The sequence below is a fragment of the Aythya ferina genome (genome assembly GCF_964211825.1).
Source record: "Aythya ferina genome assembly, chromosome: 18".
NCBI lineage: Eukaryota > Metazoa > Chordata > Aves > Anseriformes > Anatidae > Aythya > Aythya ferina.
Window position 1 is genome coordinate 12,475,483 of NC_140317.1, and position 26,307 is coordinate 12,501,789.

A 26,307-nucleotide genomic window follows, 5' to 3' on the forward strand; every position below is an offset into this window, starting at 1 on the left:
TTAATAACTAACTGAGCCAAGCTGGAACCTGGAAAGGTTTGCAAAGTATTCATCTGAGAAAAGCAGCATCAGAGCAGCTTTCAGCCTGTACCGATACCCTTATTAACAGCAAGGCAAAGATTAAGATTGTGAGCAGATATGCAGTACTTACTTGAGTTCTTTTAGCAGTTGATGGCACTGACTCCCACTCCTCTGTAAATCATTTTCTTTACAAAGAAATTCAATTGGCATTTGAAGATTTTTCACTTTCTGCAGCCAGGTGGCTGGAATTGCTGTCTGCACTTGATTCTCCAGCTCTTCAGCACACACTATTGCAGCTAACACATCTGAAACCTAGTTGCACACACAGGATGTAAGTATAATGCAGCAGCAGCATGTCAGAATTATTTATAAACTCTGTATTGGGCTCTCAATCTGGTTTGCTATGGCAGGTGTTATACTGAATAATGTTCTACTTGATCATCTTAAGCTCTGGAATTTTCATATGCTCGTGGCTCAGATCATTAGCACACCCTATTAAGCTGATGTGAAAACATAGCAAATGGTTTTAAACCCTACTAATAAAAATGATAATATCACAGGCTATGCTTAATACTGAGAATTCTGACTGAGCTTGTGCTTCCCACTTTATTTTATCTGAAATCAAATGGAGACTGAACACAAGCTAATTCAGTGAAGACAGCTCTTTGTTAGGGTTGAGGATCACAAAATGTCTGGTAATGACTCTACCATCTCTGAACGTTGCATTCTTTGTCCTTTCAGCTTCATAAGGGGGCCAACCACACTGGGGTGTACAGCCAGGATCCTAGAGAAGTTCTGCAGACGGCTCTTGAACTGATTGTATCCAAGGTGGACCCAAGGCAAGCATGGCACTGTATCCTCTCTTCTGGGAGATGTTGCTTTCCGTTCATTTATACAGGATAAGAAGGCAATTTGCAGACACTGAAAGGTTAGGAAAAAAATGAATCAAAATTAAAAATATATATACTTTCATAATTAATTTTGGATTAGAAACCCTGACAAAATTATCTGGAAAAAAATAAAATCAGTACTTTACAAAGACAGCCTCAAATAACGTGGCCATTTCTATAGCTGCTCCTATGGAAGTGCTTTTCTGAGTAGGGCCTCAGCAATTTCAGCAGCTACTCGGTGTCAAACATCTGCTTTGTGGCTAGCTTGCTGTTAGTCTGAGAGGAGGATTTAGCCCAAGGAGGAGAGATTGACACAAAAGAGAATGTTCATAGCCATCACACCCATCCCTCTATACAGAGTTTCCAGTTCTTGTTCCAGACACTGACCTGCAGTTCCTCTTGGGAGGACACATTAATGGTCAAGACAATGAAGTCTGTGATATAACACTGGAACAGCATCTGCCTTTCTTCCTCAGTCAGAGAAGAGATAAATTTTCCCAGTGCAGTTTTCTGGAAGATATCCACAAACTTCTCAGCTTGGTCTGGAAAACGAGAATACAGAGAAAAGCTGAATATTAGGAGGAAGCTGGGTTTGATACGCTTCTATTCTAAGGAAACTGACACATAATCAGTCACTGGTTCAGTGCATGCAGCATTCCCCTCATTCAGAAGGCTAACAAGGAATTTGAGGCCAGGCCTTCTCTGCCCAGGCATCATCGCCATATTTATTGGATCTCAATCTTGTCTTCAAAATGCTGTGGAAATACCAAAAGTTGGTGACAAGGGCACAGAATATGCAAGAAATACTAATACTGAGAAGCACAAAGAAAAGCTAGTTGCACAAAGCTCTGCTGGCTTGTATGAGTACGGAGGGACTGAAGGTGATTCCAGGGTCATGGAAAGGTAGAGGTATGTTAGTGATAGCCCGGAGTTTACGAGGCAGACGGATGGAGCTGTTCTGCATTGTGAGCTCATGCCAAGCACTCACCTTCGATGTTTTGGATGTATTGAGTTTCCAGCCACATCTCGTCCAAATACTCCTTTATCCTCCAGCTGAAGGGCATCCCATTCCCAGCATCAGCAGACACCATCATGCTGTTCTGCACCAGGATTATCTCTGTCTGAGAGCTATGAGATCAAAAGGTCAGTAACATACCAGGCTTTTGCCAGGGAAATGCATTCAGACAACAGAGACAGGAAGCTTCAGAAAGCAAGAAATCAGCCCTAGAAGGGGAAAAGAACAGAAGGACTCATTAACAGACCTCATCTTGCCAATTGCATAGCATTAGGACTTACTGTGTAAGCATTCCCTAGCAAAAAGACTGTAATGGCAGGACATGCAGGCTTCAAGGGATGGGTAAGAAGTGTGAGCAAGCCAGGAGCTAGAGAGCAAAGCCCAGGAGTACTGGAGATAAGGTAGAAAGAAGAGACTTCTGAAGTCCCTGAGAACAGCCCTGCCACCTTCAGCACAGCACAGGAGAGCAACCAAGAGTGTTAATCTCCCACATGGATTTAAAAACAGTGGAGGACTGGGTCTCAGTGCTGCCAGCCAATTCCTCCTGCTGCTCTCTCCAGGAGCTCACCTGTTTTTACCCACATTGTAAGGGATAGTCAGAAGTTTTGTATCACTGAAGATGAACATCCACAGCTTTGTCACCCATTCAGGTGTCGGCCTGACCAACAGCTCCAGATTGCCATTTCTGTCTATGACAGCAATCAGGAGAGCCAGGAATGGAGTGATCGCGTTCTGGACTCGCTTCCACAAGGTGTGCCTTTGGGGGCAGAAAGAGACCAAGAAACCAAGAGGGAAGATGAACAATAATATCTGCAAATCAGGACGTGGTTGTGCTGAAAAACTGCTGACATTAGTGTGTGAGAGTCCTAATGCTACCTTTACAAGGGGGGAGAAGAAAACCCCTACACTTCTCTCGCTCATAGCTCGCCTGTAATCCCACTGTTTAATTCAGAGCACTTGTGCACACCAGCATTTCTCTTCCAGTACAGCCCATTCAGCTGTAAGTCACCCTCCTTCAGAAGCCAAGAGAAATTCCACCACAAACTGGAGACTGACACTGCAAATATTAAGATTACACAAAACTGCTGTCTGCTGCACTGTTGCCATTTGCAAACTTTCCTTGGAAACCTGCAGGTTACAAGATATTGCTGCCATCCTCACCTGAAGGTGCCAGCCTCCTGAAGAGCACTTAGGTTGGAAGCCTCCCGAAGCACCCAATTTTTGTGGTACAAGGAATTTTCTTCTTGTTTCTTCAAAAGGTTGGAGAGACGAGCCTTTGTTATCTTCAGGAAAGAGGCTAGAAAACAACAAGAAACTTGCATTTTTTCTTCAACTGGCCTTGGATCAGAACACAAATATCACACCAAGAACAGCATTTTACAGTTGTTTCACTAATCAACCAGTGGTGAACAGCCAGCTACCAGCCACAGAGTGAAATCCAGCTGGCCACCGGTCATAAGTGTGTTTCCCCAGGGGCGGGTGTTGGGTCTTTAATTGGCTCTTTAATATCTTTACTGATGACTTGGATGAGGGAACGGAGCGTGCCCTCAGTAAGTTTGCAGATGACACCAAGCTGGGGGGAAGTGTCGGTCTGCCAGAGGGTAGGAAGGCCCTGCAGAGGGACCTGGACAGGTTGGGTCGATGGGCAGAAGCCAAGGGATGAGGTTCAACATGGCCAAGTGCTGGGTCCTGCACTGTGGTCACAACAACCCCATGCAATGCTACAGGCTTGGGGCAGAGAGGTTGGAAAGCTGTGGAGAGGAAAAGGATCTGGGGGGTGCTGATTGCTGCTTGCATGAACACGAGCCAGCAGTGTGGCCAAGAAGGCCAGTGGCATCCTGGTTGTGTCAGGAATAGTGCAGCCAGCAGGACCAGGGAGGTGATCGTCCCCCTGTGCTCTGCTCTGGTGAGGCTGCACCTCGAGTGCTGGGTTCATCTTTGGGCCCCTCGCAACCAGAAGGACATCGAGGCCCTGGGGCGTGCCCACAGAAGGGCTACGAAGCTGGTGAAGGGCCTGGTGAAGCCCTACAACCAGAAAAGGAGTGACAGACTGGAGCACTGATGCTCTGAGAAGAGCGCTGGGGAGTTCTGCCATGTCTACACTACAGCAAGAACCACTGTCCTTTGTGTTCCCAGTGAATTAACTTACATGTATTGGTGGTGCCTTAGATCGGTGTTCAGGGACACCACCAGCTGCAGCCAGGGAGCACATACCTTTCAAGACATCCTCTTTGGATAGAAGGCTAAGGAGAATCTCAATTCGCTTTCTGCTGCGACTAAGATCTTCATTTTGGTCCCGTAGCATTCCCACTGCACTTTGTACACAGCTCCTCAGCAGTACAGTGGTGTCCAGGACTCCATCCTTCCCAGAAGCAGTGTGAAAAAAGTTTATCATTGTTTGGTTTTATACTCTTGCCCACAACACATCCATCTGAAAGATTACAGTGCTCTCTAGAAAACGCTTGGTGCTTCTCGTGTCACAGTTCTTCTAACATCTCTGGAGGCAAATCTAAGTTCTTAATTTGCAATCAAGTACACATTTTGACTTTTGTGGCCCTTTTAAAATGTCTTTTAAATTAAATTAAATGCTATTTTAAATAGCATTTTCTATTTTAATTTGCTATTATTATTTGCTATTTTAAATAGCATTTGTATGAAGATTAGATTCCTACAGGGAAAAAAATCAGCAGTTCAGAAGTGGAAGCTATAAACCCTACTGGAATGGGGGCATATATGCACTCCCTGTGAGATGCTTAGGCACTAGGGGGGTCAAAAGCCCCATGCAGTTACTGGGCATCCTCTGACATCACGTTGACCTGAGGAGCACAAGCCAGTCTTAACACAACTGTAGCACAGCAGAGTCCACAGCCAACTCCAGAACAGTTTCAAATGCACATCCCAAACAGAAAGCAAACAGCTGACGTAGCAGGCTCAGAATCACAGTTCTCAGATTCAAGGTCCACAAAGACAGCAGAAGCTTCTAAACCTGGTTTTCAAGAATTAGGAATATGAATCAGCTAAGGAATTATAGGGCCCTTAGAATGGTTTGTTTCTTTAGTGATGACAATTTTGATTGGATGGCAGGGGAGGATAAATCTGTGTCCCATCAACATTCATGATTCAAATAATAGTCCTGATGGATTTCAAGTGAGTGTGGATGCAAACGGTATGTTGCACCTATGGATGACAAAGAGCCGAGCCACACTGACAGCTGAGAAGCAAACAAATACTCAGAACTGACCTCAAAGCGCTCTGTTTCTGGCACCGATGCTTCAGCCTCCATCTCATTTTCTTCCTCTTCTCCATTAGCAGGTAGAGCTGCAACCAAGGTGTAGAATTGTTATTAGAAAGAAGCAGTACATTGTTGTATCAGTTAGGTAAGAGTTTGTTTAGTAACTGCATCCAAGAGCGGCAGAACATCTGTCAGATCCATCGTCACCTACACGAATAGGTGAGATCCATCTCTAAACACACCTCTGCTAGGGTTGTCAAACTTCATGCAGCAAGAACTGAAAGAAATGTGACACTGAGCTAATGCACTAGGCTGTAACAGAGTCCTTGCGCTACTGTGAATTAGTCTGGTGAAAGGAAAAAGAATGTAAGAAGAAACTAAGGGGAAAGAGAAAGTCTCTTCTAATCTTCCTATTAGTTTAGGTGAACAGATTTATACTGATGCAAGTGAGATACTCTCTGGGTGACACCTTGTCAATAGTCTCTGCCATGTGCAGTGTTAGCACTCCTTTTCGAGTTGCTGCACATGGACTGGCTGCATTTTGGGCCTCACTGTTCTGAGACGTAACAGCCAGGGTGCTGAGCAGTGCAAATATTGCATTTTTCTCAAAAGAAAATGGGAAAACTATCAAATTGACTGTCAAAACTATCAGATTTGATGATGAAAACCTTGCAGCAATAAACTAAGTAGAAACACAAGTTGATAGTCACGTAGTGATCCCTACAAAACCTAAGACACTGAACAGTGAAAATACCTAGATATGTTGTACCCAGCACAGGATCTACTAGTACCAAGTCTGGGCTGGCATCTCTCCATTTTTCCCTGCTAGAATATTGACACCACTGGCTAGCACAGCTTGCACACAGCTCACCCTTGGTTTTACCTGAATCCTCACAGAGCATCTGGCTGATGGTAAGGTTCTGCAGGGCAGCCATATCTGAGATCATGTCCTTAGATCTGCGGAGATCATCTATATGCACTGACTGCCACAGACCTAAAGACACAGGACAAAAAAAAAAAAAAATCATTGTGCGTGCAGCATGCTTTTCTCTAAGAGCTTCCAAACAAGCTTCCTTTACCTGTAAACTAGGAGTTCAGATTCAGTTTGCTTATTCTCACTGCTTGATGTAGAAAGGTAAAGCAGTGATTTGCTCTGGACATAACAACACACACAGCCCTGACAGAGCATGTATGCTACAGGGGCTTTGAGGCTCTTAGAGCCCTCCACACACAGCAGAGAGCTTGCTGCTGAAAGCGAACACCAGCACATGCTCAAGAGACTCCTGTAGGACAGTAATGCAAATGCAGTTTAACTCATGTTTGTTTGCTGTTCTCCAGCTGACTAGAAAGATGATTCATCTGTCAATGGGCAAGGCAAAATACTCTCACAATGGGGACCAGGACTCCAAGGCCCTGCCCCCTCTCATGGAATCCAGTCCCCATGGATAAAGGAAGCATTTCTGATAAGCCAGAGGCCACACTGATTACAGATTTTAAGCGTTAAAAAGAGGTGAATTGGAGAAATCTTGCTCTAGCATGTTTGTCTGCAACCAGCTGAGAGTGAGGAGCCACATGCAGCAAAACCCACCTCCGTGGAATCCTACGTAGGACGTTCCTCCTTCCACCCGAGAAAGCTTCATAATAAAGTAAACGAAGACAGAGGCTTCTCCTAAGTCCACCTTGTTGATTTCATTAACAACAGTGTATCTACAACAAAGAGGAAATACTGTTGACAGACCACAGACAGACAAAAGTCAAGGCCACAATTCCTTCCTCTGTCAGCGAGGGCACACTCCTTCCCTGTACAGACATAAGTCACTCCGTTCCTCTACTCAATTACACAGCCAACAGCGAGAGCTCTCACTTCACAGGGGACTGGCTGATGACTTCAGCCAGCCCAGTACTAGTTTATTTTGACTTCAGTTATGAATTGTTATTCCATGTATAATTAACGCTCGCAGTTTCACTCTACTGCAGCAGTAACAGAGGATTATACGTTCCTGATCCTGAAGTCCCCCCCAGAATGGCACTAATAATCAAATGGGGGTGAGGAGCCTCCACGTAGAACAGCTCGCTGGGAATCACTTCACACTTGACTTACTTGGCTGAGGCGATGAGCTGGGCATTTTGAGAGCCATCTTCAAAGTCTGCCTGAATAATAAGAATTTTATTTCCTGATGTAGCCTCAAGGAAATCTCTAAAAAGTGAAAGGGGAGTTAAAATAAGTCACTAAGTGTAACACCAAAACATAAGAGACTAGACGTTGCTAATTCAGATTGCCTTTGGCTGCTGCAACCAGAAAGAAATTAAAACATCCATCCTGTACGGATGGCATAGCTTTAAAAACAAATCTCACGCTTCAGTATGATGGAAGCAATACAGTTTTGCATTGAGCCCATCCACAGTTCAGTGCTGCACGGCCTCTCACCTCCCATTTCAGTATGTTACTCCAAACGTCCCACCAATGTATCTTCCACCCAGGTGACACGCTACTCAGAGCGAGACAATGCAAGCCCTGACTTACCGGATCCCTTTTAGGAACGAGTACTCAGTGTCAAACTGCTGCAGGAACAGGATCTTAGGCCTTTGTGCTTTATCCTGCACTTCTCTCTCCAGACAAGCAGAGTCAGCACTAGTGAGAAGCCTCGAGAAGGTGGTGACCTGGGAGTGCAAGACACAGGTTTGGAAGCTTAGGAGGGCAGCAGAGACTCAACTGCCTGTGCTCCCAGACACTGCTAACTTGCTGCAGAGCTGGACAGCACCCAAACAGCCATTTATTTGACCTGCTAGTACACAAAGGGACAACAGGCACTGTTCCACCAAGCTAGGGCCATTGCTGGGTAGGTGCACGCAGTCTCGTGGTGCTGTCGGTGCAGGGCTGTGGAGCAGCTAAGAGGCAATGCTCTCAAGGAGCAGCACGTCCAGCCCCAGGAAAAAGAGCATTGCCTCCCTCCCTGAGGGCTGAAGAGGTAGAAATTCTCCAGCCAGCATCAGCTGAAGTTCTTTAGCTCTGGCATGAGGCAAAAAAGTAAACCAGAACTAGCCCAGTAAGAGCCCATGGGATCTCTGGCTCCCTGCAGCTCAGCTGGGTTAAAGCCTTTTGTAGCATTATGATGAGAGGCAGACATAGACATACTCAAAGGCTCCCCGTGATTATTCTGCAGCCAGCAGCCTGTTTTGCTGGCTGTGCACATGGAGAACTACACTAATTTCAAAGAACTACTTCTGAAATACAAAGACACTTAGCCGCTCAAATTCCTTGAGAACTCCCGCTTGTCAGGAAACATCCTATGCTGCTTCGCACACTGAATTCTTGGAGATTTAATAACAGCTGTTAAGAAACCCAGCTCATACATCTGGGCACTGAGTAGCAAGACTTATCAAGTTTACTCACATGGCCATAGTGCAGCACCAGCAATACCAACTAAAAGCCTCAGCGCTGAGGCTGCTTTGAGGACTCTGCAGGACGCTCACCTCTGTAAAGAGTGTTTGGCACTGAGACCCGCTGTGGACATGAGCTCGGAGGAAGTCTGCAAAAGACATGTGCTGCTGTTGTTTGAAGTACGTATCTGCCAGAGAATTGGCCATATGCAAATTCACAGAGTTGCAGAAACGGATCACCGAGTCCGGGGTGGCACAGTTGAGCAGCGCCAGCTGCGCCTCTGCCTTCACACGCGACATGAGCTGCTCGGGGGGACACGCTGCCTTCAGCCGCTCTGTTGTCTGCAGGACCACCGAGGCACAGGTGTCTGAGTGGTAGCCCACAAACACGTCAGAAGGGCTGTATTTCTGCTTGCTCATGAAGTGCTCTTCTGTGTTGACGGTGGTAAAGTCATGCACCCACTTCTTCAGCTCTCTCACGGCTTCTCTTTGTTCCTTGTCCAGGACCGTACTGATATCCACATAGTGCTTCTCCAGCCTGTTGATCAGCGGGATGGGGAAGTGCTTGTACACCACGTCTTTCTCCTCGATGACTATCAAGCGGAACTTGGGATGCACTCGGCACTTCACCCGGTGGGTGCCCAGTCCCAAATCAACATACTTCTGGCCAGCGAGGTACACGTAGTATTGGTTAAGGGCATCGTAGAGGCTTTCATAAAGGTTCTGCAAGTTGAGAAGCACTACCATTTGGCCAGTTTCCATGCAAACCTTCACACGGTTGATATTCCTGCATATCTGGGTATACTCTTGGTCCTTCGGGAAACTGGAGCCAAAGATAATTTCTGGCTGTTGCCGGGCAGTAAAAAAGGCCTGCTGAAGGATCTGCAGTGCTGCATAATTCTCAGTCAGCACCAGCAGGTACCTGCAATCCCCATCCTCTCCACTGCTGTAAACGTTTTGTCGCACCAGCTCAATTCTACTGATATCACGAGCATTTATTTCTCCTTTTTCTGGTAGCTGCGAAGTGAATATTTCCAAGGCGTTGATATCGTCTTTGCCACTGAAGTTACGAAGAATAACTTCAGCTATGTCTCGAGGTGTCAGCTCACTTTCAGAGTTTTTAGCCAACGCAAAGAACATCTTTATGAGGCTGTAGTAGTCACGCAGACCAAAGAATTCCCTGTCCTGGACCTTGCAAATGTTTTCAAATGCATCTGCAAAGTGATGAAAATACTGTTCAACCTTCTGCAGAGCCCCTCGTGCTGAGCAACAAATCCCCTTTGCACTTTCTATGAGCTCCTCTTTGCTGGGGTCACCACGTGAGACAAAAATGCCTCGATTCATTTTAGCAGGGTCCAAAGCCCAGTTGGAAATTCCAATGAAGCCAACCTTCTTGTGAGGAAGAGGGACATCATCTATGCAGCCATCTTCCAAAAGCGGATGTAAAGTCTTCAAGGGCATTTTGGGAGAATCTTCTGCCAGCCCAATCTCATCCAAAACCACCACAGAGGCATACTCATCCAGGTTCTTGCCATCCTGGAATCGAGCACATTGCTTGAAAGTGCCTATGATTCCCTCTGGAGTGGAGAGAGGACTGCACTGAAAAGACACCAAGTGGATCTGCTTCAGGTCCTTGAACAGATCTGAATGAGCAGCTTGGCCCTGCATAGCATCAGCCACAATGGTTTTTGCGAGGGACTTGGAGCTCCCAGGCTTACCAACAAGAAAAAGAGGGATTTTCAGCTCAATGCAGATGACCATCATAAAGACATTTTCCTTTAAGGCCAAGTTTCTTGCTATGGTGTCTCGAAGGTACACGCCACTCAGGAACAAGTCCTGCATCAGGGTGATTTCTTCCAAAATCTTTTTCTGAGCATCATAAGGCTTTGGAAGGATCTGGCTAATAGCATTCCTATATGCCTCCTTCCTTTCCAAGGACGCATGATAGCAAACTCCAACTGCCAACACTAAGGACCAGATAACCGTGTTTCTCTCAGTGCTCTTTGAAGCTCTCTCTTCTGCAAGGTACTTCTCCAGCTCCTTCAGCAGTAATTTACTGTGCTTATGAAACCACTTGAAAACTTCCATGCAGCGCTCCACATCCCGCAGGCTGACGAAGCTACATTCATCATCCCTCTGCCTCATGTACTGCTGAGAAGCAAAAAGCACTTCTGTAATTACCTCCGCTTCAGACTTGCTCATCGGGATGCATTCAGTAACTCTCTGTACAATCTGTTGTATGTACATTTTTTCAGTTAAGTCATTCAGCTGCCCAAAATCCCACACTAATGGGATCATGCTAGGTGGGAGTGCATGGACCCGGTACACAAGCTGTCTCAGTGGAATGGATCCAAGCTTATCCTTTGTCTCATCTGCTTTGACACGGTAGCCCAACCCAGCTAATTCCAAGCGCTGAATCATCTTTGGTGTGTGCTTACGGTAAGGATTGCAGGCTGCTATGATCTTCAAACCAGAGCAAGGGACCAAAGGCTTCCCTTCTACTGTGCGGTCACACAGAACTTCCTTGATGCTGCTCACAGCCTCTGTTGTGTTGGCTTCATCGAAAAAAAGGACCGTGTCCAAATCATGCTGTTTCTTATTGGCTATAGCAAGGGCTTCTGCTTCTTTAATCCTGGCATAAATCATCTCTGCAGTAGTACCTCCATGAACTTTTACAAGCTTCATGTTCTCTACTTCTATGTAGCTTCTGCGTAACTGGCACAGAAACTTGACAAGCCTTGTTTTCCCACAGCCTGTTTCTCCCATGATGACAACTGGGATGTTGCATCTGAATCGCATCTCAATAGCCAAGATTTTTAGCACGTTGTCTGTTGTGAGTTCATATGTCTCATCAGGGTCTGTTACCCAGGAGATTCCCAAAACCATGCAAAGCCTCTCTAGCTTCTCATGACGGGACAAGGTATCAAATGGAATATCAAAGGGAACTCTTTGGAGTAACAAACCACTATACAACTGTGAAGTCATGACATTTCTCTTGATAATTTCGCCATTCAAAGGATTAATTGCATCAACACCCATACTGTGGTTGGGCCGAAAGTGGAAGCCAATGAAAGTCATGGACACGCGATCATCATTGAAAAACAAATATGGATGAGGCTCTGACTCCCACTTCTTCCGAATGCGGAAAGGAAGAAGATCATCTTCTGCAACATTCTCCAGGCTGGAGGATTGCCTTCCTGAACTTTGATCAGAAATGTGTAGGGAGGGTGTTGCAAAATCTCTTGCCATCAAAATCATGAAGGCAACAACAAAGCTTTTGAAACCTTGCAGCGTGTCCTGGACAAAGTCAGGGTTGCAAAATACAGAAGCCTCACAGTCCCTCAGCTGAATGTTGAGAAACCATGCGAAGTTCCGAATTTCTGACCAGGAGGGATCCAGGATCCCGCAGTGCAGGAGGAACTGTTGCAGGCATTCTGCAGGGCTCCCTTCCACAGAGTGTGCTTCGTAACAGAATGTGTCCAAATTGCACCCACTGTCAAATCTTTTCAGATACTGGAAAGGTCTCTGGAAAGCCTCACTATAAAATTCTTCCTCATCCATTCCTGGGTCTGAAACATCCCTGGACCGGTTCCCAAGTGTCTCCATTTCTAGCACCTCCTTGGGAGACTTGCATGTTATTTTAGGGAACACATCAAGGAAATTATACTTCTGGCTCAATGGTATCTGGAAGTAGAAGAAGAAAAAATGTCATCACAAATCTGTAGCCTTAACCTTCACCTGTTTCAATCTGCTCTCGCACTACTCTTGCCTAAGATAACAGACCTAACTGAATAACAGCAGCTACCCTATATAACCATGACATTTTTTTCCCGTGTTTTTGATGATACACTTGAAGTGTATCACAACAATTAAACCTATTTTTTAGAGTCCCCTTCCTGTAATATTAGTGCTTTGTTGTCCCCAACCCCTTCTCAGTGCTACCTCAAGAAAAAAACAAAATTAAATCCAAGAAACTTGTTATTTATCCCTCTCACTTCTACATTCTGGTCTTATAAACATTTTAGTACTTTCAGACATGCAAACTAACACGAGGGAGGTTAGATTTTGCACTTTTATCTTTCCGATAAATGTTAGCAGAGTTTGGACTAACAGGCCTTCAAATATGAATAATCCCCCCCCCAAAAAAAAAAAAAAAAAAAAAACAGGTATAATTTACTGTTGGGTTTTAATGCCACTTTGTACAACACCAGACACCACTTCGCAATGGAGATGCACAGTACACCCTGATACAAACAGGGAATCCCTACGCTATGTTTACTGTTATACTCTCTACAACTCATTTCTAACTATATACAAACATTTGTGCAAAGTGACTGAGAAATTCAAAAGAGATCAAGTATTGCTGTGTACATACACGTCTTCCTCCTTCCTTTGGCAGCGGTGACACCTCAAGGATTTCAATGATATACAAATGGCACTTCTGTCGTAGCCACATTTTGCCATTAATATCTGTCAGGTACTGCAAAACCAACAGCTTGAATAGAAATTCAGGAACTCCACTTTGTACCTATTATTAGAAAAAGACAAAGTCATTTTCTTTTTATTTACTCATGATGACTTCACAGAATCACAGAACAGCTGAAGCTGGAAGGGAAGTCTGGAGATCACCTTGTCCAACCCCACTGCCCAAAGCAGACTCAGCTAGAGCAGGTAGTCCAAGAAGATATTCAGTCAGGTTTTCAGTATCTCCAGAGACTGGAGATTCTATAACTTCTCTGGGCAACCTGTTCTATTGTTCAGCCACCTCGGCAGTAAAAAGAGTTCTTTAGGTTACATCCTTACACAATAATTAGAAAACATGTCCTGTAAAATGGCTTACTAAGAAAAAAAAAAAAAAACCTTTAAAGAAAACTTCTGCAAGAACCCACACAGGACTTCTAGTCAAGTCACCTGTGGAAAGGATGTACTTACTGAAGAGGTGATATCAAAATGGAATATCATGGGTTTTGTCTGTTGTTGCCTCTTCAGAAAAGGCAGAAGATATTTTAGCACTTTATCTTCATCCACTGCTGGTTCAATCAGTCTGATAGTTTTCAGAAGTTCCGTGCAGTCAGGCTGCTGGGCTTGCAGTCTCTCATGTAGCCGCCTCACATAGAGAGATTTCCCTGTTATCATAAAAGCACCAATAGAATTAAACCACTAATATCAAATACATCATACCACAGCCATAATATAAGTAAGCCAAATGCTTAAGTGTCAGCCTTGTTAGAACAGTAGCAAATTGCAGCCTGGAATCAAAGCCATCGCTGTTGTTGGCTACTGAAGGCTGTCATTATTCACATGGATTTGTTTCACTTGGACTACCTGAAAAAGGTTTTACTTTTCACTTTTCTATTATGTGACTGTTTCCAAAGTCAAAATGGTTAAAAAATTGCATTCAAAGAGAAAAGCATCCTCAAATTTCCTATCTTGTAGGAATTAATTTTGCCAGTGTTAAGGCAATGCCAACAGCTTTGGTTTGTTGTTTGCCAACTCCGCATCTGCTGTTCCCCAGATTAATGCATGGAATGGAAAGATCATTTGATGTTCACTGGCTACAGCTGTGGTGCTGTGCATCCCATCACACCCTTTATGCCGCAGGTAGCACAGGAACTGGCTATGATAGGACCATTCCTCAGATACTTCCCCATTATGGACATATCTGGGTAAAGCATTGGATGTCTTCCAATCTTTTAGAAGCCCCAAAGCCACTCTCATCACATTACAAACCTCTCAGCAGTATGAAAGCTTTCAGCAGTGTGAAAGATTTGTAAAACAACAAAAAAGATAGGTTTATAGCTTTCCAGACTGAAACCATGGCAGCAGTCATCCACAGGTGATAGCCAAGACCTGCCCTGGATTTATGAGGTTTAACACAGGATCCAATTTGTTAACAAAACTATTTTGCATTTTCTCTCTAATCCCTTGAAAATAACGTATCACACTTCCACTTTTGGGCCTGATCTTTTTCATCACAGGTGGTGCTGTACTAAAGCCCAAGAAAGGCTGCTGTAAGGAAAAAAGCAAGGTCTGATAATGCTCCTACACAACTACGAAGCACTTCTAGTGTACACAAAGTTTATACAGGACAGAGGCACAGCTGGACAGCTGAAACCCTAACTAGACCACCAGTCACTAACAGGCGTCATCAGCGAAGGAACACAGCAAGAATGCAGCTGACATACAGCAACTCTTTCCCAGTATTTTTTCAGTGATTTGCAGCTGGGAAACTCCTATGCCAGAGATAGCATTTTTGTGTTTAGTAGCCCTTGATGAATGTTTCTCTCATGGCTATCTAGCACGTGTAAAGCTTTGTGTTCCAAAACATCATGCAAATTCCACAAATTAACTAAGCATTGTTTGAAGAACCACGTTTTGTTTGCTTTTCTGCCTGCCAAGTAGTTTCACTTAATGCCCTCTAGCTTTTTACATTAAGACACAGCCAGCAATCAATCACACCCTGTAAGAGAAAAACACAGGCTTACAACTCTTGTGCCATCTCATGCACATTTTCCTGCAGGAATATTTTAACCTCAGGAGGTCAGATTCACCTTATCCAGCTATCTAGTTTATGTTAATGATCTAAGTCAGTAGAAAGGTGTCAGATCAGCATGATAAACAGTCCCTAGAGATGCCTATCACCTCACTCCAGTCTGAATCATTCTTTTTAGCTACATACTTATGAATTAAGCAGAAAACCAGGCAAGACAAATCTCATTCTGGTTTTCAATACTCAGCAGAGCCTGCTTTGCATGTGACAACTTACCTACACCAGCTCTTCTGGAGGATACAATCCCAACACACATGTTGCCCTTGAACACAGAAGCAGCTGAGTTTGAAGGCTGAGTGACTCTGTAGTGGTGCTGAAGGTATTGCTGGATTTCAGTTAGCGACCTCTGGGGTATCATGTGCACTTTGTACTGGCTGAAGACAGACGGGATGTAGCTGTGCTCCCTCTCGCAGTTGCACAGAATGATGAGGCGATAGCTGCTGTTGAACCGCTGCAGGCGCTGGAACAGCGCCTCTGCTCTGCAGCTGACATCGTAACTAAGCTCATCTGCATACAGCATGGTATAAATTTTCTCTACTCCTCTGCAGTGAATGAGGCATCTCCTGAGGAAGAGCCCCACTTGCTCAGCAGTGGTCTGAGGAGTGCACAGAAGAACTTCATCAAAAGTGGGAAGGGGCTGGTTGGGGCTATTCATGTAAATAGCCAGAGCAGAAGTGAGCACCTCAGAGCGAGGGCAGGTGATGAGGTTGGGCTGACCGACATGCAGAAGATCCTGGGGGAAATCTCTGGTGATGTGTTCTCTCTCCCATCTGGCCAGGCTTTTCAGGCACCTACCAAGTGTATCGACATCCAGGCAGTTTGGAAGGAAGGAGCCCATGTTGCTCATGTAGCACTCCCAGATGCACTCCAGACGAGTGGTCAGGTCCCTCTCTCCATCCAGCAGCACAGGTAAGTCGGAAACGACCTTGTCTGAGCTGGGGGGTACCTCACTGCTGGATACTCTAAGGACATCCTCCACGGTGCAGTTATGTTTTAGGAATGAAAGCATCATCAGGGCATTCTGGCTGGGCTCTCCCCGTCCCAGTTCTGTGCTCAGATAGACCAGCTGCTCAGCAGTGTAGTAGTTCAAGTAGAAGTGTTGTAATCGCTTTTCACACATGAAGCTTTTCCACCTCTCCAGGAAGCTCTCCATTGTTTTGCAGAGGCCTGGGAGCACAGCTGCCATCTCTCCTTTCCCTTCTAGCACTGGGATTAGTCCCAAAGAAAAGTCTATAAAAACACACGTCTTGTTTTTTGGTGAGCAATATACTTGGGCAAACCAGGAGCGGAAGAGCATGTTCCCAGCTGAATAAAGGTCTATAAAGGCCTGTGCAAGTCTTTGGACATTGGAAAAGGTCTGTGTGAGAACAGAATGAAAAAATAAATAAGCTGATATTACCAAGACAAGTCCCAGTCACAATACCAGAGGGAATGCTTTCAGTCCCAAAGGCTTTGGTCTCAGGCCAGGTGCATCAGGCCCTGTAGAGTAACAAAAGGCTCCCTGGGAGATTTTAATAGCAGTATCCCAAAAAAAGCTTGTAAGGAATCCCCAGGTTCCTACACAATCACAGCAACTGTGCCAGCCAGGAGCATTCCCCATGTGGCCAGAGGATGAGGGTACCAGGCCCCTACCCAGTCTCCAGCTTAGTGCTGTTCTAACAGGGAACCAAAGAGGTAGGGATATCTGTCTTCTACCGTCCATCCCCAGCAACTCAGCTGTAAACTAGTCTTAAAAGCTGATGTTGAAGCAAAATGCAACCCCAGCATCAACACCAGTAAGCCATTGGGTTTGAAATCTGACCTCAGAGAACTTTTCCACCTCCAGGCCTTGCTCTCCCTTTGCTGACATGAGCATCAGTTTGTTCTGCAGTTCACGAAGCTCTGCCAGAGAATATTTCCGTGATGGCTTGTTATCCTCGGAGCTCTCGGGGATGATGAGATGCAGGACATTGTCTAAAGAAACCTGCCAGAGAGTAAGTCATCAGTGCTGATGCACAGTGAGGTTCCCCTCCCAAGGTAGAGCTGTGCCTGGCAAGGAGAGCGCTTAAGAGACAGACTCCAGAAAGGGACTACACAAAGTTACAGCACATTCCTGACAGTCGCTGACATGCCAGCAGTGTTACCTGCAGGAGATATTTGTCAGGAAAGAGCAGTCTGACAGGAGAACAGTTCAAGTGGAGAGAAAGCCAAGTAGCCTCACCTTTTGGCCATCAGACGGTGCTCTGAGGACGTACACCCCTCTGCTGTTGATGGTGGCTGCCAGTGACAGCGACGAGAGCTCCACAGACCCATGGCTCTCTTTCACCGTTTTCAGCCACTCTAGGTGTTGAGCCGAAGCACGCTGTGGAGAGAGAAGACATGGCACTGCCCTTATCTCCCTGACTTTGTGTTTCTTTCCAAAATTATATTGGTGTTCAGGACAAACAGTCGGCTGGCATTAGAGAGTTTCAGGATGGGGAAGGATGAAAGGAATGACTACTGGCCACAGCCTGAGCCTTCAGCACAGCTGTTCTTTACCAACACCCTGTGCTGCTACTGTGCTTCAGAGCCTCTTGCTATAGAAACATGTCCTGCTGCAAAGAATAAGATGGAGTTCCCAGTCATTTGTCTTCCATCTTTTGTATCATTTAAACTATTTAGAAGAGCAAAGCTACACCATGGCACATCTGAAAGCCTCAGCAGTGCTCTGGAGAAATCTGTGCTATACCATTAACAGTTGCTGCTGTGAATTTTCATACCACAAAAACAAAACATTTCTCTTCCAATAACAAGAGCTGCTGTGATGCCCCCACACAACTGGAATCTGCCCTGTGCAGTCAATCTTCCATCCACTGTTGGAAGGCAGAAACAAGAGGATGCAGAGACGACCTGCTTCAGCAGAACTCACCAGTTTTTTGGGAAGATTCTCATCCATGTCCAGGGCTCGCCACAGCTTTCTCAAGCTGTACATGAAGTCCACAAACCCTGACTCTTGCCTCAGCTCATAGAGCAGGGAAGAGTAGCCATGTACAGCATCGTGGAAACAAGCCACACGATCCACATCCATGTCGTTCTCCCCAGCAGAGATAGAAGCCAAGTCTACAAATACTTTCAGCTCATTTATATCTTAAATGAGATAAATGCATGAAAAAACAATGGATGAGGCAGTATTAATGCAATTCCACATCACCCCCTTTTACAGAAGATGCATAAAAATGCCACTGAACAAGATCCCCATTGCAACTTCTGTCTACCCATACCACCACCAACTTTCCTGAGGAATTCATCTACGTTAATGGCATCCTTGGCCCTGGCTTTTCTCTGCATTGCCGTGAACAGCACAGGCTCACAGCCTGGATGGAAGCCATTCAAAGGGTGCGTGTCTGTGTGCATGTAAGAAAGCTGAGCTGACATGCACAGAAGTAATCTTACTGCTGCTATCCTGCTAAATGGATGGCCTCTGTTCTCTTAAAAGACCGACCTGAACTGAGTAGCAGCAGCAGTTACAACCCTTCCAGGCAGGGTAGCAGCTGTGTGCAGCACAAGACTACAGTGGCACATTTAAAGGGGATACTTTATAGTGTGTTCCATGCTGAAACCCATAAGAAATGCTAGCAACAGTAATACCAGAAGCTGTGAACACATAAAGCCAATAGGTCAGGAACATGGCATTCCTCCTGCCCCCAAACAAATCAGCATCCCTTCTGGTACCATCCACCTAATTCTCAGGTGAGCAGCACTCACCTTTCAGTGCTTCTCTGACCCAGCAGACAAACTCCTTCTGCTTGGCCAGCTCCCCCAGGCACCCACGACGGTTCACAGTGATCCCCTCCAGCAGTTTCTTGGCATGCATAAGCTCAGGGCTGATGGATTCCAGCTTTTGTGTCTTGTATAATTCAAGCTTTTCTGTCTACAAAGCAAGCAATACAAACATGCAGTCTGGAAATGAGAAATACAGCCTGTCTTGCAAGGGAAAGAAAAGCCCTCTGTGAAGCCACACCTCAAACACCAGAGGAATATACCTTCCCTCTTATGAAAGATTACACACAAGCACTTTATTTGAACACTTAGTTTTATCTCAAATAAGCATTTTGGGGCAGGGAACGGCTCTTGACAGGCTAGGATAGGCTTCCTAGAAGGTTCAGATCTACCAAGCTTTCCAGCCAACACCCTGACAGTACAGGGCTGAAGAAGTGGATACTTACTATGTACAACAAGTTTGCCAGGACGCTGAAGTCACCAGAGAGGTTTAAATTCTCTTTGACATGGGCAATAATCTTTGCAGCATCTAAAATTAGATGCATTTCATGATATTGCTGGATCTGCTGAAATCGATGATCAACCCAGTCTCTCTCTTCTCCAGGTTTAAGTTCACATATGATCCTTAGCTCAGATTTGATAATTTCAGAATGATTTCTGAATTCTTTAAAAATTTTATCAACTGCAGACAGAGTGAGACTTCCAGATCTGAGATCTTCATACAACCTTTCGTAACTCATAAAACAAGGGGAGATTAGATGACTGGAAACATTATCAAGGTCCAATACAGGAACAACCTCCTCCTCCTCCAAAACATCCTCCTGTCTCATCTTCTTGGCGGCTTCCTCCCAAAACTGCTGGAAGATCAGGCTATCTTTAAAAGAGTGCATTTTCTGGGCAAATTGTTTCAGCTCTTGGCTCAGACTGTAGTAAGTCTCTATAGGTCTTTCTCCCACATTCACAACTTTATTTAGTTTCTTTAAGCGAAGATCTTCTGAGTGTTGAAGCTCCACCTCACCTACAGCCACTTTAAAATAGAGAGATAGGTCACATCAGAGGTTAAATATCTAGTCTGTGGTCCAGTTTACTTCATCTAATCAGCTGTGTTGCAAAATTTGACACATGTAGGGGCATGTGGATCCCTACAAATACCATTTGATTCATTAGTACTCACTCTTTGCCCCCGGACACTCCAGATTTCCCCCCAGTCCCATCCTTACTATAGTTTAGAACAAAACCTGTTTATAAAAAGTCAGCAGTTTTCAAAGAAAAATACGTTTTCTGGAGTTCCCATTTTAAAATTGCTCCCCCAAAACACTACCTTTCACAGATGCCTGCACCTTCCTGCACATGTTCAGAAAGGTTCCTATTGCTTTTTTCTGTCCTTTGATGAATGTTACTTCTTCTTGACTCCTCTGCAGCACTTCTTTCAGTTCTCTCATGAGTACTTCTTTGTTCCCTTGTGGCAGCTGGTTGTGCTCTGAAAGAAAAACCATCTGCAGTCAGTCACAAGGCAGATACTTCCCACCTCCTGCATCCATAACTCAGGTTTGGATTAGCGCAGTCAGGAACAGCAAAATGCAGACAACGTAACTTCGAGTTGCAAGCTCCACATAAAGTACATTGACAAGGACAGGACTTAACTGATGAGGCATCTAATTAGTATTACTAATCAATGAAGTAGGTTTAACAGAGTAAGCCATCAATCACTACAATGATGCCATAAGCCAACAAGGCTCTTACTTAGCTCCCAGATACAGATGAACTGTTTCTCGTGCTGCAAAATCTCTTCCAGGTGTTTCACAAGGATACTCCCTTGCTGGATGCCATCAGTGATACTCATGAACAAAGAATCTGCTGTGGCCATTATATTTTTTGCTTCATCTGTAAGTTGTTCTAGGAGCTTTGTGTTTCTTCCTGTTCAATAAACAAAGCATGTAGAACCTAGATCAGTCTGGCTTCACAAGAACTAGGCAGAAGAAATAATTATTCAACATCATAAAACAGAGTCTTTCCATTTCTCACCTGAATCCCTACCCAAAAGTGTCTAACTTATCACACCATCCTCCAATCCTTCATGTTTTCCTGAACAGAAACCACCAGGATCCCAGGACAGCAGTTCAGACACCTTCCCATGGATAGGCCATACCCAAAACTCATGGAGAAAACACAAGCCATTTCAACCCACTTGCATGACAAACACTTGCATTTTTATGTAGCAATGACTTGTTAGAACTTTGGAGAGTAAGAAGCTATGTTCTACAAATCCACGATCTACAGGTTCAGTACAAATTCTGAAGAGGCTGCAGTGAATTAGCACAAGAGGAATACTGGCTCCCTCTCCTTACCGTTTCCCCTCCATCAACAGGCTGAATAGTCTGAGTTTTGTTCCATTCCTCACCTCAACAGCAGAAAAAGTTTATGTACTCCTTTCCTTCTCAGCAAAGAAACACAGGCATACATACAGACATACCACTAAAGCTGAAGACATGCTTGATGTCAGGCCACGTAAGCATGTGGTGCAAAGTCTCATCAATATCATCCTTGGACTGCTCACTCGCTCTCGGCCATGATTTCACAATAATAGTTGATATAAGCTGGCCAAATTGGTCCATGTTGTAGGAAGGTATCCTATCAAGGAGATTGCCCTGAGTCTGCACAATATATACATGACAGAAGGGAAGAATGCATCAGTGTTTTGGATTACACTGGGTCAATCTCAGAAACAGGCACTGATGTCAAGAGTCACAATTCCAGCACTGAGGCATGTTCCAAAGTCACCATACAACATGCGACACAAGAGCCACAATGTGACAAGCATTACAAGTATTTCTCATGGACCCTGTCTAAACAGATCTCTATTTGTCAATACTTTTTTGTTAATTTAACAAACTAAAAAAATCCACAGCAATTCAAGTAATCAGAGACTGAATGTGCTACTCTTCTTCCATAGAAATGTACATCCCTATACAAGATTTCTGTGCAAAATGAAATTAGACTTTTCCTTTCCCACTCTGAGGGAAAATACAATACCTGGCAAGCTGCAGTTACGGCCTCTATGGCACAATTTTTGAAACACCAACCAATGGAACTGTTAAGATCTTGAATTAGGCGATACTGACAGCAGTAAACTAAGATTTGGTTAACTGGAGGCTCCTACAGGGTAAAAGAGAAGAGATCTCTTATCAGCCTTAAATTTCCAAAACGTTTTCAGAAAGCATGCAAGAGTGCTATTAAGACAATAAAAGTACTAAGCCAAAAATTTAAGTCCCCTAGTGAAGCCAAGCATTGTACCTGCACCACTTACCAAAAACTGGAAGAATAACGAAGCACAGATAAGTGCTGGAAAAAATTTGGAGATGTTTCCCTCTAAGATGTACAATCACTAAATAAGTATCCCTCCTATCCAAGTTGCCACCAGGAGTTACTTTTTTTTTTTTTTTTTTTTTTTTCTGATTACACTAGGAAAACCAACAGCTTAAAGAATTTTTCAGCTGATGTAGAAAGCAGATGAGATAGATAAGCTGATATTGGAAGGGACCTACACAGTGTGTTTGGGATCCCAGACAACAATTTCTACACAATGAATGAGACGAGACATGCGCAAACTCTGTTTCTTTAAGTCCCTGGGTGCTTACTTTGCACCCACCATTCCTTAAAACTGAAGAGGTGGTAATTGCTCAAAGGATGCAATTTCCTTTAAAGCACCAGGTCGTCAGTCACTGCTAGAAACAGAGAAGCATTGCAGCCAGGCTAACAGGCCACTGGAGTCTGACACCAAGAATACAGCACGGTTACAGTTTCACGTCTAATTTCGAACCTCCAGAACATGTTTTGTAACAGCAGTGGCAACTTTTATGACCACAGTATTTTCATGTGCCCGTTCAGGCTCAAGACATTATTCTAGAAGCATAGCAGAAGACTGTCCATTCCCTCTGATCTTGGCCCACTGGCATGCACTGATTTCCCACAGCTCCCCATACCGCCTGAATTCTTCTTTCCAAATCTGCAAGTAAAGTCCTCTTCCACTTCTCAGTGAATTGTTCATCTGGAAAGCTGATATTCACAAATTCATTCCAGGCCTGCAGATGAGAAGCAAACAAATCCAGAATGCCAAGTGTCAAGATTTAAAACCAAAATAAGAAAGAACACTGCTGTGCTGAAGAGAGACCCCATGCTCCTCAAATAATATGCAGTCCTTTCAAATGTTTCCATCCAAAAAGAGAAAGAGCACTCCAGAGCTGCAAAATGTTTTTTAAACAGCTCCAATATGTCCCTGATACTAAAGGAGACGTGCATAAACCACTTCCACCTTGATGCTGGGAATTGCCCGAGGGAGGTCTTGGAGCACCAGACTGAGGCAGTCTGTAAGGAGCTGCTCTGTGCTTGTGTGCTGAAGGCCTAATGGGCAGCCTGTAACACATACAGGGTGAGCACGACAATATCTCCAGCTAAACACCTGGAAGGCAGCTCATCATTCCAGCCCTGCCTTTCAGAGCAGCAAAGAATCAGCGGGAACAAGATGAGATGCAAAGCACCAAGTATAGCCTTTTGCTTTTCAGCCCAAGTGTTTAAAACAATGCAGCCTCTCAGCTCCTGGTCTGCACTGCCTCTCTCCACCTCATTCCTTACCCAGCCACAGCAGCTACGGTCTCCAGCAAAGAACCATTAGACCCAGACTATATACAGTTAAGGTACAGTAAAAGACGTTTTTATTCTGATGACAAACCTCAGGTTCCTTATAAATAGAGAACGCCACATGCCCTACATGTTCTTCCAGTAAGTTCCGGCTTAAAGCATTTCTGAACCAGGCTCGAGTATGTTCTAGAGCTTTGTTGAATACTTCTACCACTGAAGCTTCCTGTATGGTTTCATCTCTCACAACCTGATGCACACAGGTGGAAAAATAAAGATCAGTTCAAGCAGGACAGCAGCATACAACAGATTTAAAATAAGTATTTCTAAAAGACAAGGCCTAAATGCATCAGACATCCAAATGTGCTGGGCGCAAACCAGCCCAGCAACAGAGCCCCATCAATACCTGAATAAAAGGACAGAGGCTGGAAAAACGCAAAGCTCACAAACAGCCTTTGCTTAAGAATTTTCTTTCCAGGAAAGAAAGACAAAATATAATGGGAAAAAAAAAAAAAAAAAAAAAAAAAAAGACAAAACAGAGCCCATTACAGTAAAACTAAGCATTTGACCTTGCTTTCAACAATAAGATTCAAAATCATTAAGTGATTTCAAAAGTTTTTGAACATACCACATTTTTGGCTAATTCAGAATATTAAGCTTTCCAACACGAGAACAATCTATAAATCAGTCTGTTGTACCATTTCTGTCATATTTCTAGATACCCCACTCATGTCAACCCAAGAACAGTTGCTCAGTACTCACTGCTGTGGGCTGAAGTCTGGCAACCTTTGAAATCATCCTGGCCATAGTGGCAGGAATCTTGAACTCTAACACCAGCTTCGTGCGCTTGCAGACGCTCTCATGAAGCTTGAGGCAGAGGGTCAAGCACGACTGCCAAGAGCGAGCTTCCAGAGCTCTGAAGAACAGCAACAGAGAGGGAGAATTTCTTTTTTGTTCAAAGGAAAAAAAAGAAGCCATTTTAATACAGTGTGGCAACCAACCATTGTTCTCCCAGATGGATTTTTTAAAAATGTTTCTATCTGACAGAGATACAGAAATACAGGATCCTTTTATATGAAAAAAAACAGTATTTCAAATTTCAACACACATTTAAGCTACAAGCATAACCCCACATAACAGGCATGATATAAATAAAAATAAAAAGGAGACAACTCTCACAACAGTGTACTTCAGTTACCTTGTCTGTCTGTTCTCCAAGGTACACAGCAGGTCCTCAACTGCCTAAGAATGGAAAGTAAAATATTACTGTGGAATGAATTTTGTGTCCTGGTTTCTCATGAGTTGAAAAAGATACAGTGAAAGAGGGAATTCAGTACTCTTCCACATGCTTTCTTCAATGTTGTTATACAAATAATATAAAATTGCAAAAATGCTTTACTGGATGCTAGAGTCAACATATAGGATGCCATTATTCGTCCAAACAACAGCCACACTTCTTACAATTTAGGGTTTTAAAATTGATTATTTCTAGTAATTGCAATGTGTAATTCCTATTGTCTTCACTCAAATAGAAGTGTTTTCACAACAGGCACAAAAATATCTCAAAAAAAGTTTCAGGCAGCCATCTGAGAATTAAAATATTTGCTATAAGTGACAAAGAGCAAACCCAGATAAGCAGGCCCTTCTCTCATCTATTCCAGTAAAACTTTGTGCTACAGACACACCCTTGCCTCTCTCCCTTCGGAATCTCTTACTTCAGAGCAACTATTTTTGCTTTTAGCTAAATTAAGCTTTTTGTGCTCTAACTTGTTACCAACCACATTTCCTTCAGTGACAGGCAGTTCTGCTAAAAGACACACTACAGCCCAATTTCAGCCTTTATCCCTTAGCTGGGTAAAGCTGCCAGAAGACAAACCTTGCTGTTCCAATGGCCAGTGTTCTTTAATCTGTAATAAACACCTTGAAGGGAAACTAACAAATCACAGGAGAAATCTTCTATGAATTCAGCCAGGTTTTCCGTGGGCAGCACACAGATCCAGGACTTGACCAAAGTCCTGTCAAACTCCATCAAGTATTTCTTTTCTTTCATTAGTTGCAGTATGTTCATCCTGAATGGAAGGCAAAACAAACTCTTCAAGTTAAAGGTACAAAGGGGCTTACTGAGCCCAGAGAAAGGCTCTTAGTCTGACTTGAGTACTTCTCTCATTTACAGCTGAAGATGGGTAAAAAAACTCCGACACCCAGTAATTGCAGAAGCGGTATCAAACTACAGAGCAGAAATAAATGTTCAAAAAAAGTGTATTCCAAGTCCAGCTCATATTCTGTACCATACATACTATAAACTGCTTTAACTCACAGCAGACATGACCAATCAGGTGAGCAGTTCCACAGCTTGCAGAATTAAGAACTGTGTTTGAAAAGTAATATGCTGCACAGCTTCACTGTACACCACAATCTATGAGCAACCAATACAGTCTGTGTTCAAATACCCCAAATACGCACCATCAACATGTTACATTTGTCGTTTGTTTTTGTTTTGTTTTTTTTTGGTTGGTTGGTTGTTTTGTTTGCTTGTTTAAAAAAAAAAATAATAATAAGAGATGAAGTAAGGCAACCACCACCAATTACAACGTCAAGGCATTGGACATAACCAGTGATTCTGGAAAACTTACCTATGACATTTCCTTGTTTCAACAAATGGAATTCCTTCCAGCCCTGCCCAGATATCTTCTTCTATTGATAAGGAGTCACACTGCGCAGAAGCAGCAAGTAAATGCAGAAGAGGAAGAATCCACACCAAGTGGTCTACTTCTTTATCAATGCATCTCAGATACAAGTTTATCAGTTGAGGCCTCCAGCTAGAAAAATACCAAAACAAACAAAA

The 26,307-nt window shown here is 44.0% G+C and overlaps 1 protein-coding gene across 3 annotated transcripts in view; it reads right to left on the bottom strand.

Moving 5' to 3' along the window:
• Positions 1-26,307, bottom strand: part of RNF213 (ring finger protein 213) — a 51,747-nt gene that overhangs the window by 16,374 nt on the left and 9,066 nt on the right. For all 3 annotated transcript variants that reach the window (XM_084492371.1, XM_084492372.1, XM_084492370.1), the window contains exons 10-40: positions 26,096-26,281; positions 25,339-25,531; positions 24,661-24,704; positions 24,225-24,378; positions 23,557-23,712; positions 22,811-22,909; positions 21,861-21,983; positions 21,301-21,481; positions 20,571-20,744; positions 20,149-20,307; positions 19,274-19,854; positions 18,813-18,978; positions 17,977-18,194; positions 17,290-17,430; positions 16,891-17,052; positions 15,306-16,446; positions 13,472-13,665; positions 12,915-13,067; positions 8,633-12,223; positions 7,683-7,819; positions 7,260-7,355; positions 6,747-6,865; positions 6,042-6,152; positions 5,168-5,244; positions 4,141-4,288; positions 3,088-3,223; positions 2,495-2,683; positions 1,900-2,039; positions 1,299-1,453; positions 730-942; positions 152-333 (exon numbers count right to left, since the gene is read on the bottom strand). In XM_084492371.1, the coding sequence (XP_084348497.1) occupies positions 152-333; positions 730-942; positions 1,299-1,453; positions 1,900-2,039; positions 2,495-2,683; positions 3,088-3,223; positions 4,141-4,288; positions 5,168-5,244; positions 6,042-6,152; positions 6,747-6,865; positions 7,260-7,355; positions 7,683-7,819; positions 8,633-12,223; positions 12,915-13,067; positions 13,472-13,665; positions 15,306-16,446; positions 16,891-17,052; positions 17,290-17,430; positions 17,977-18,194; positions 18,813-18,978; positions 19,274-19,854; positions 20,149-20,307; positions 20,571-20,744; positions 21,301-21,481; positions 21,861-21,983; positions 22,811-22,909; positions 23,557-23,712; positions 24,225-24,378; positions 24,661-24,704; positions 25,339-25,531; positions 26,096-26,281 (9,519 nt within the window). The remainder of the gene's footprint in view (positions 1-151; positions 334-729; positions 943-1,298; positions 1,454-1,899; positions 2,040-2,494; positions 2,684-3,087; positions 3,224-4,140; positions 4,289-5,167; positions 5,245-6,041; positions 6,153-6,746; positions 6,866-7,259; positions 7,356-7,682; positions 7,820-8,632; positions 12,224-12,914; positions 13,068-13,471; positions 13,666-15,305; positions 16,447-16,890; positions 17,053-17,289; positions 17,431-17,976; positions 18,195-18,812; positions 18,979-19,273; positions 19,855-20,148; positions 20,308-20,570; positions 20,745-21,300; positions 21,482-21,860; positions 21,984-22,810; positions 22,910-23,556; positions 23,713-24,224; positions 24,379-24,660; positions 24,705-25,338; positions 25,532-26,095; positions 26,282-26,307) is intronic.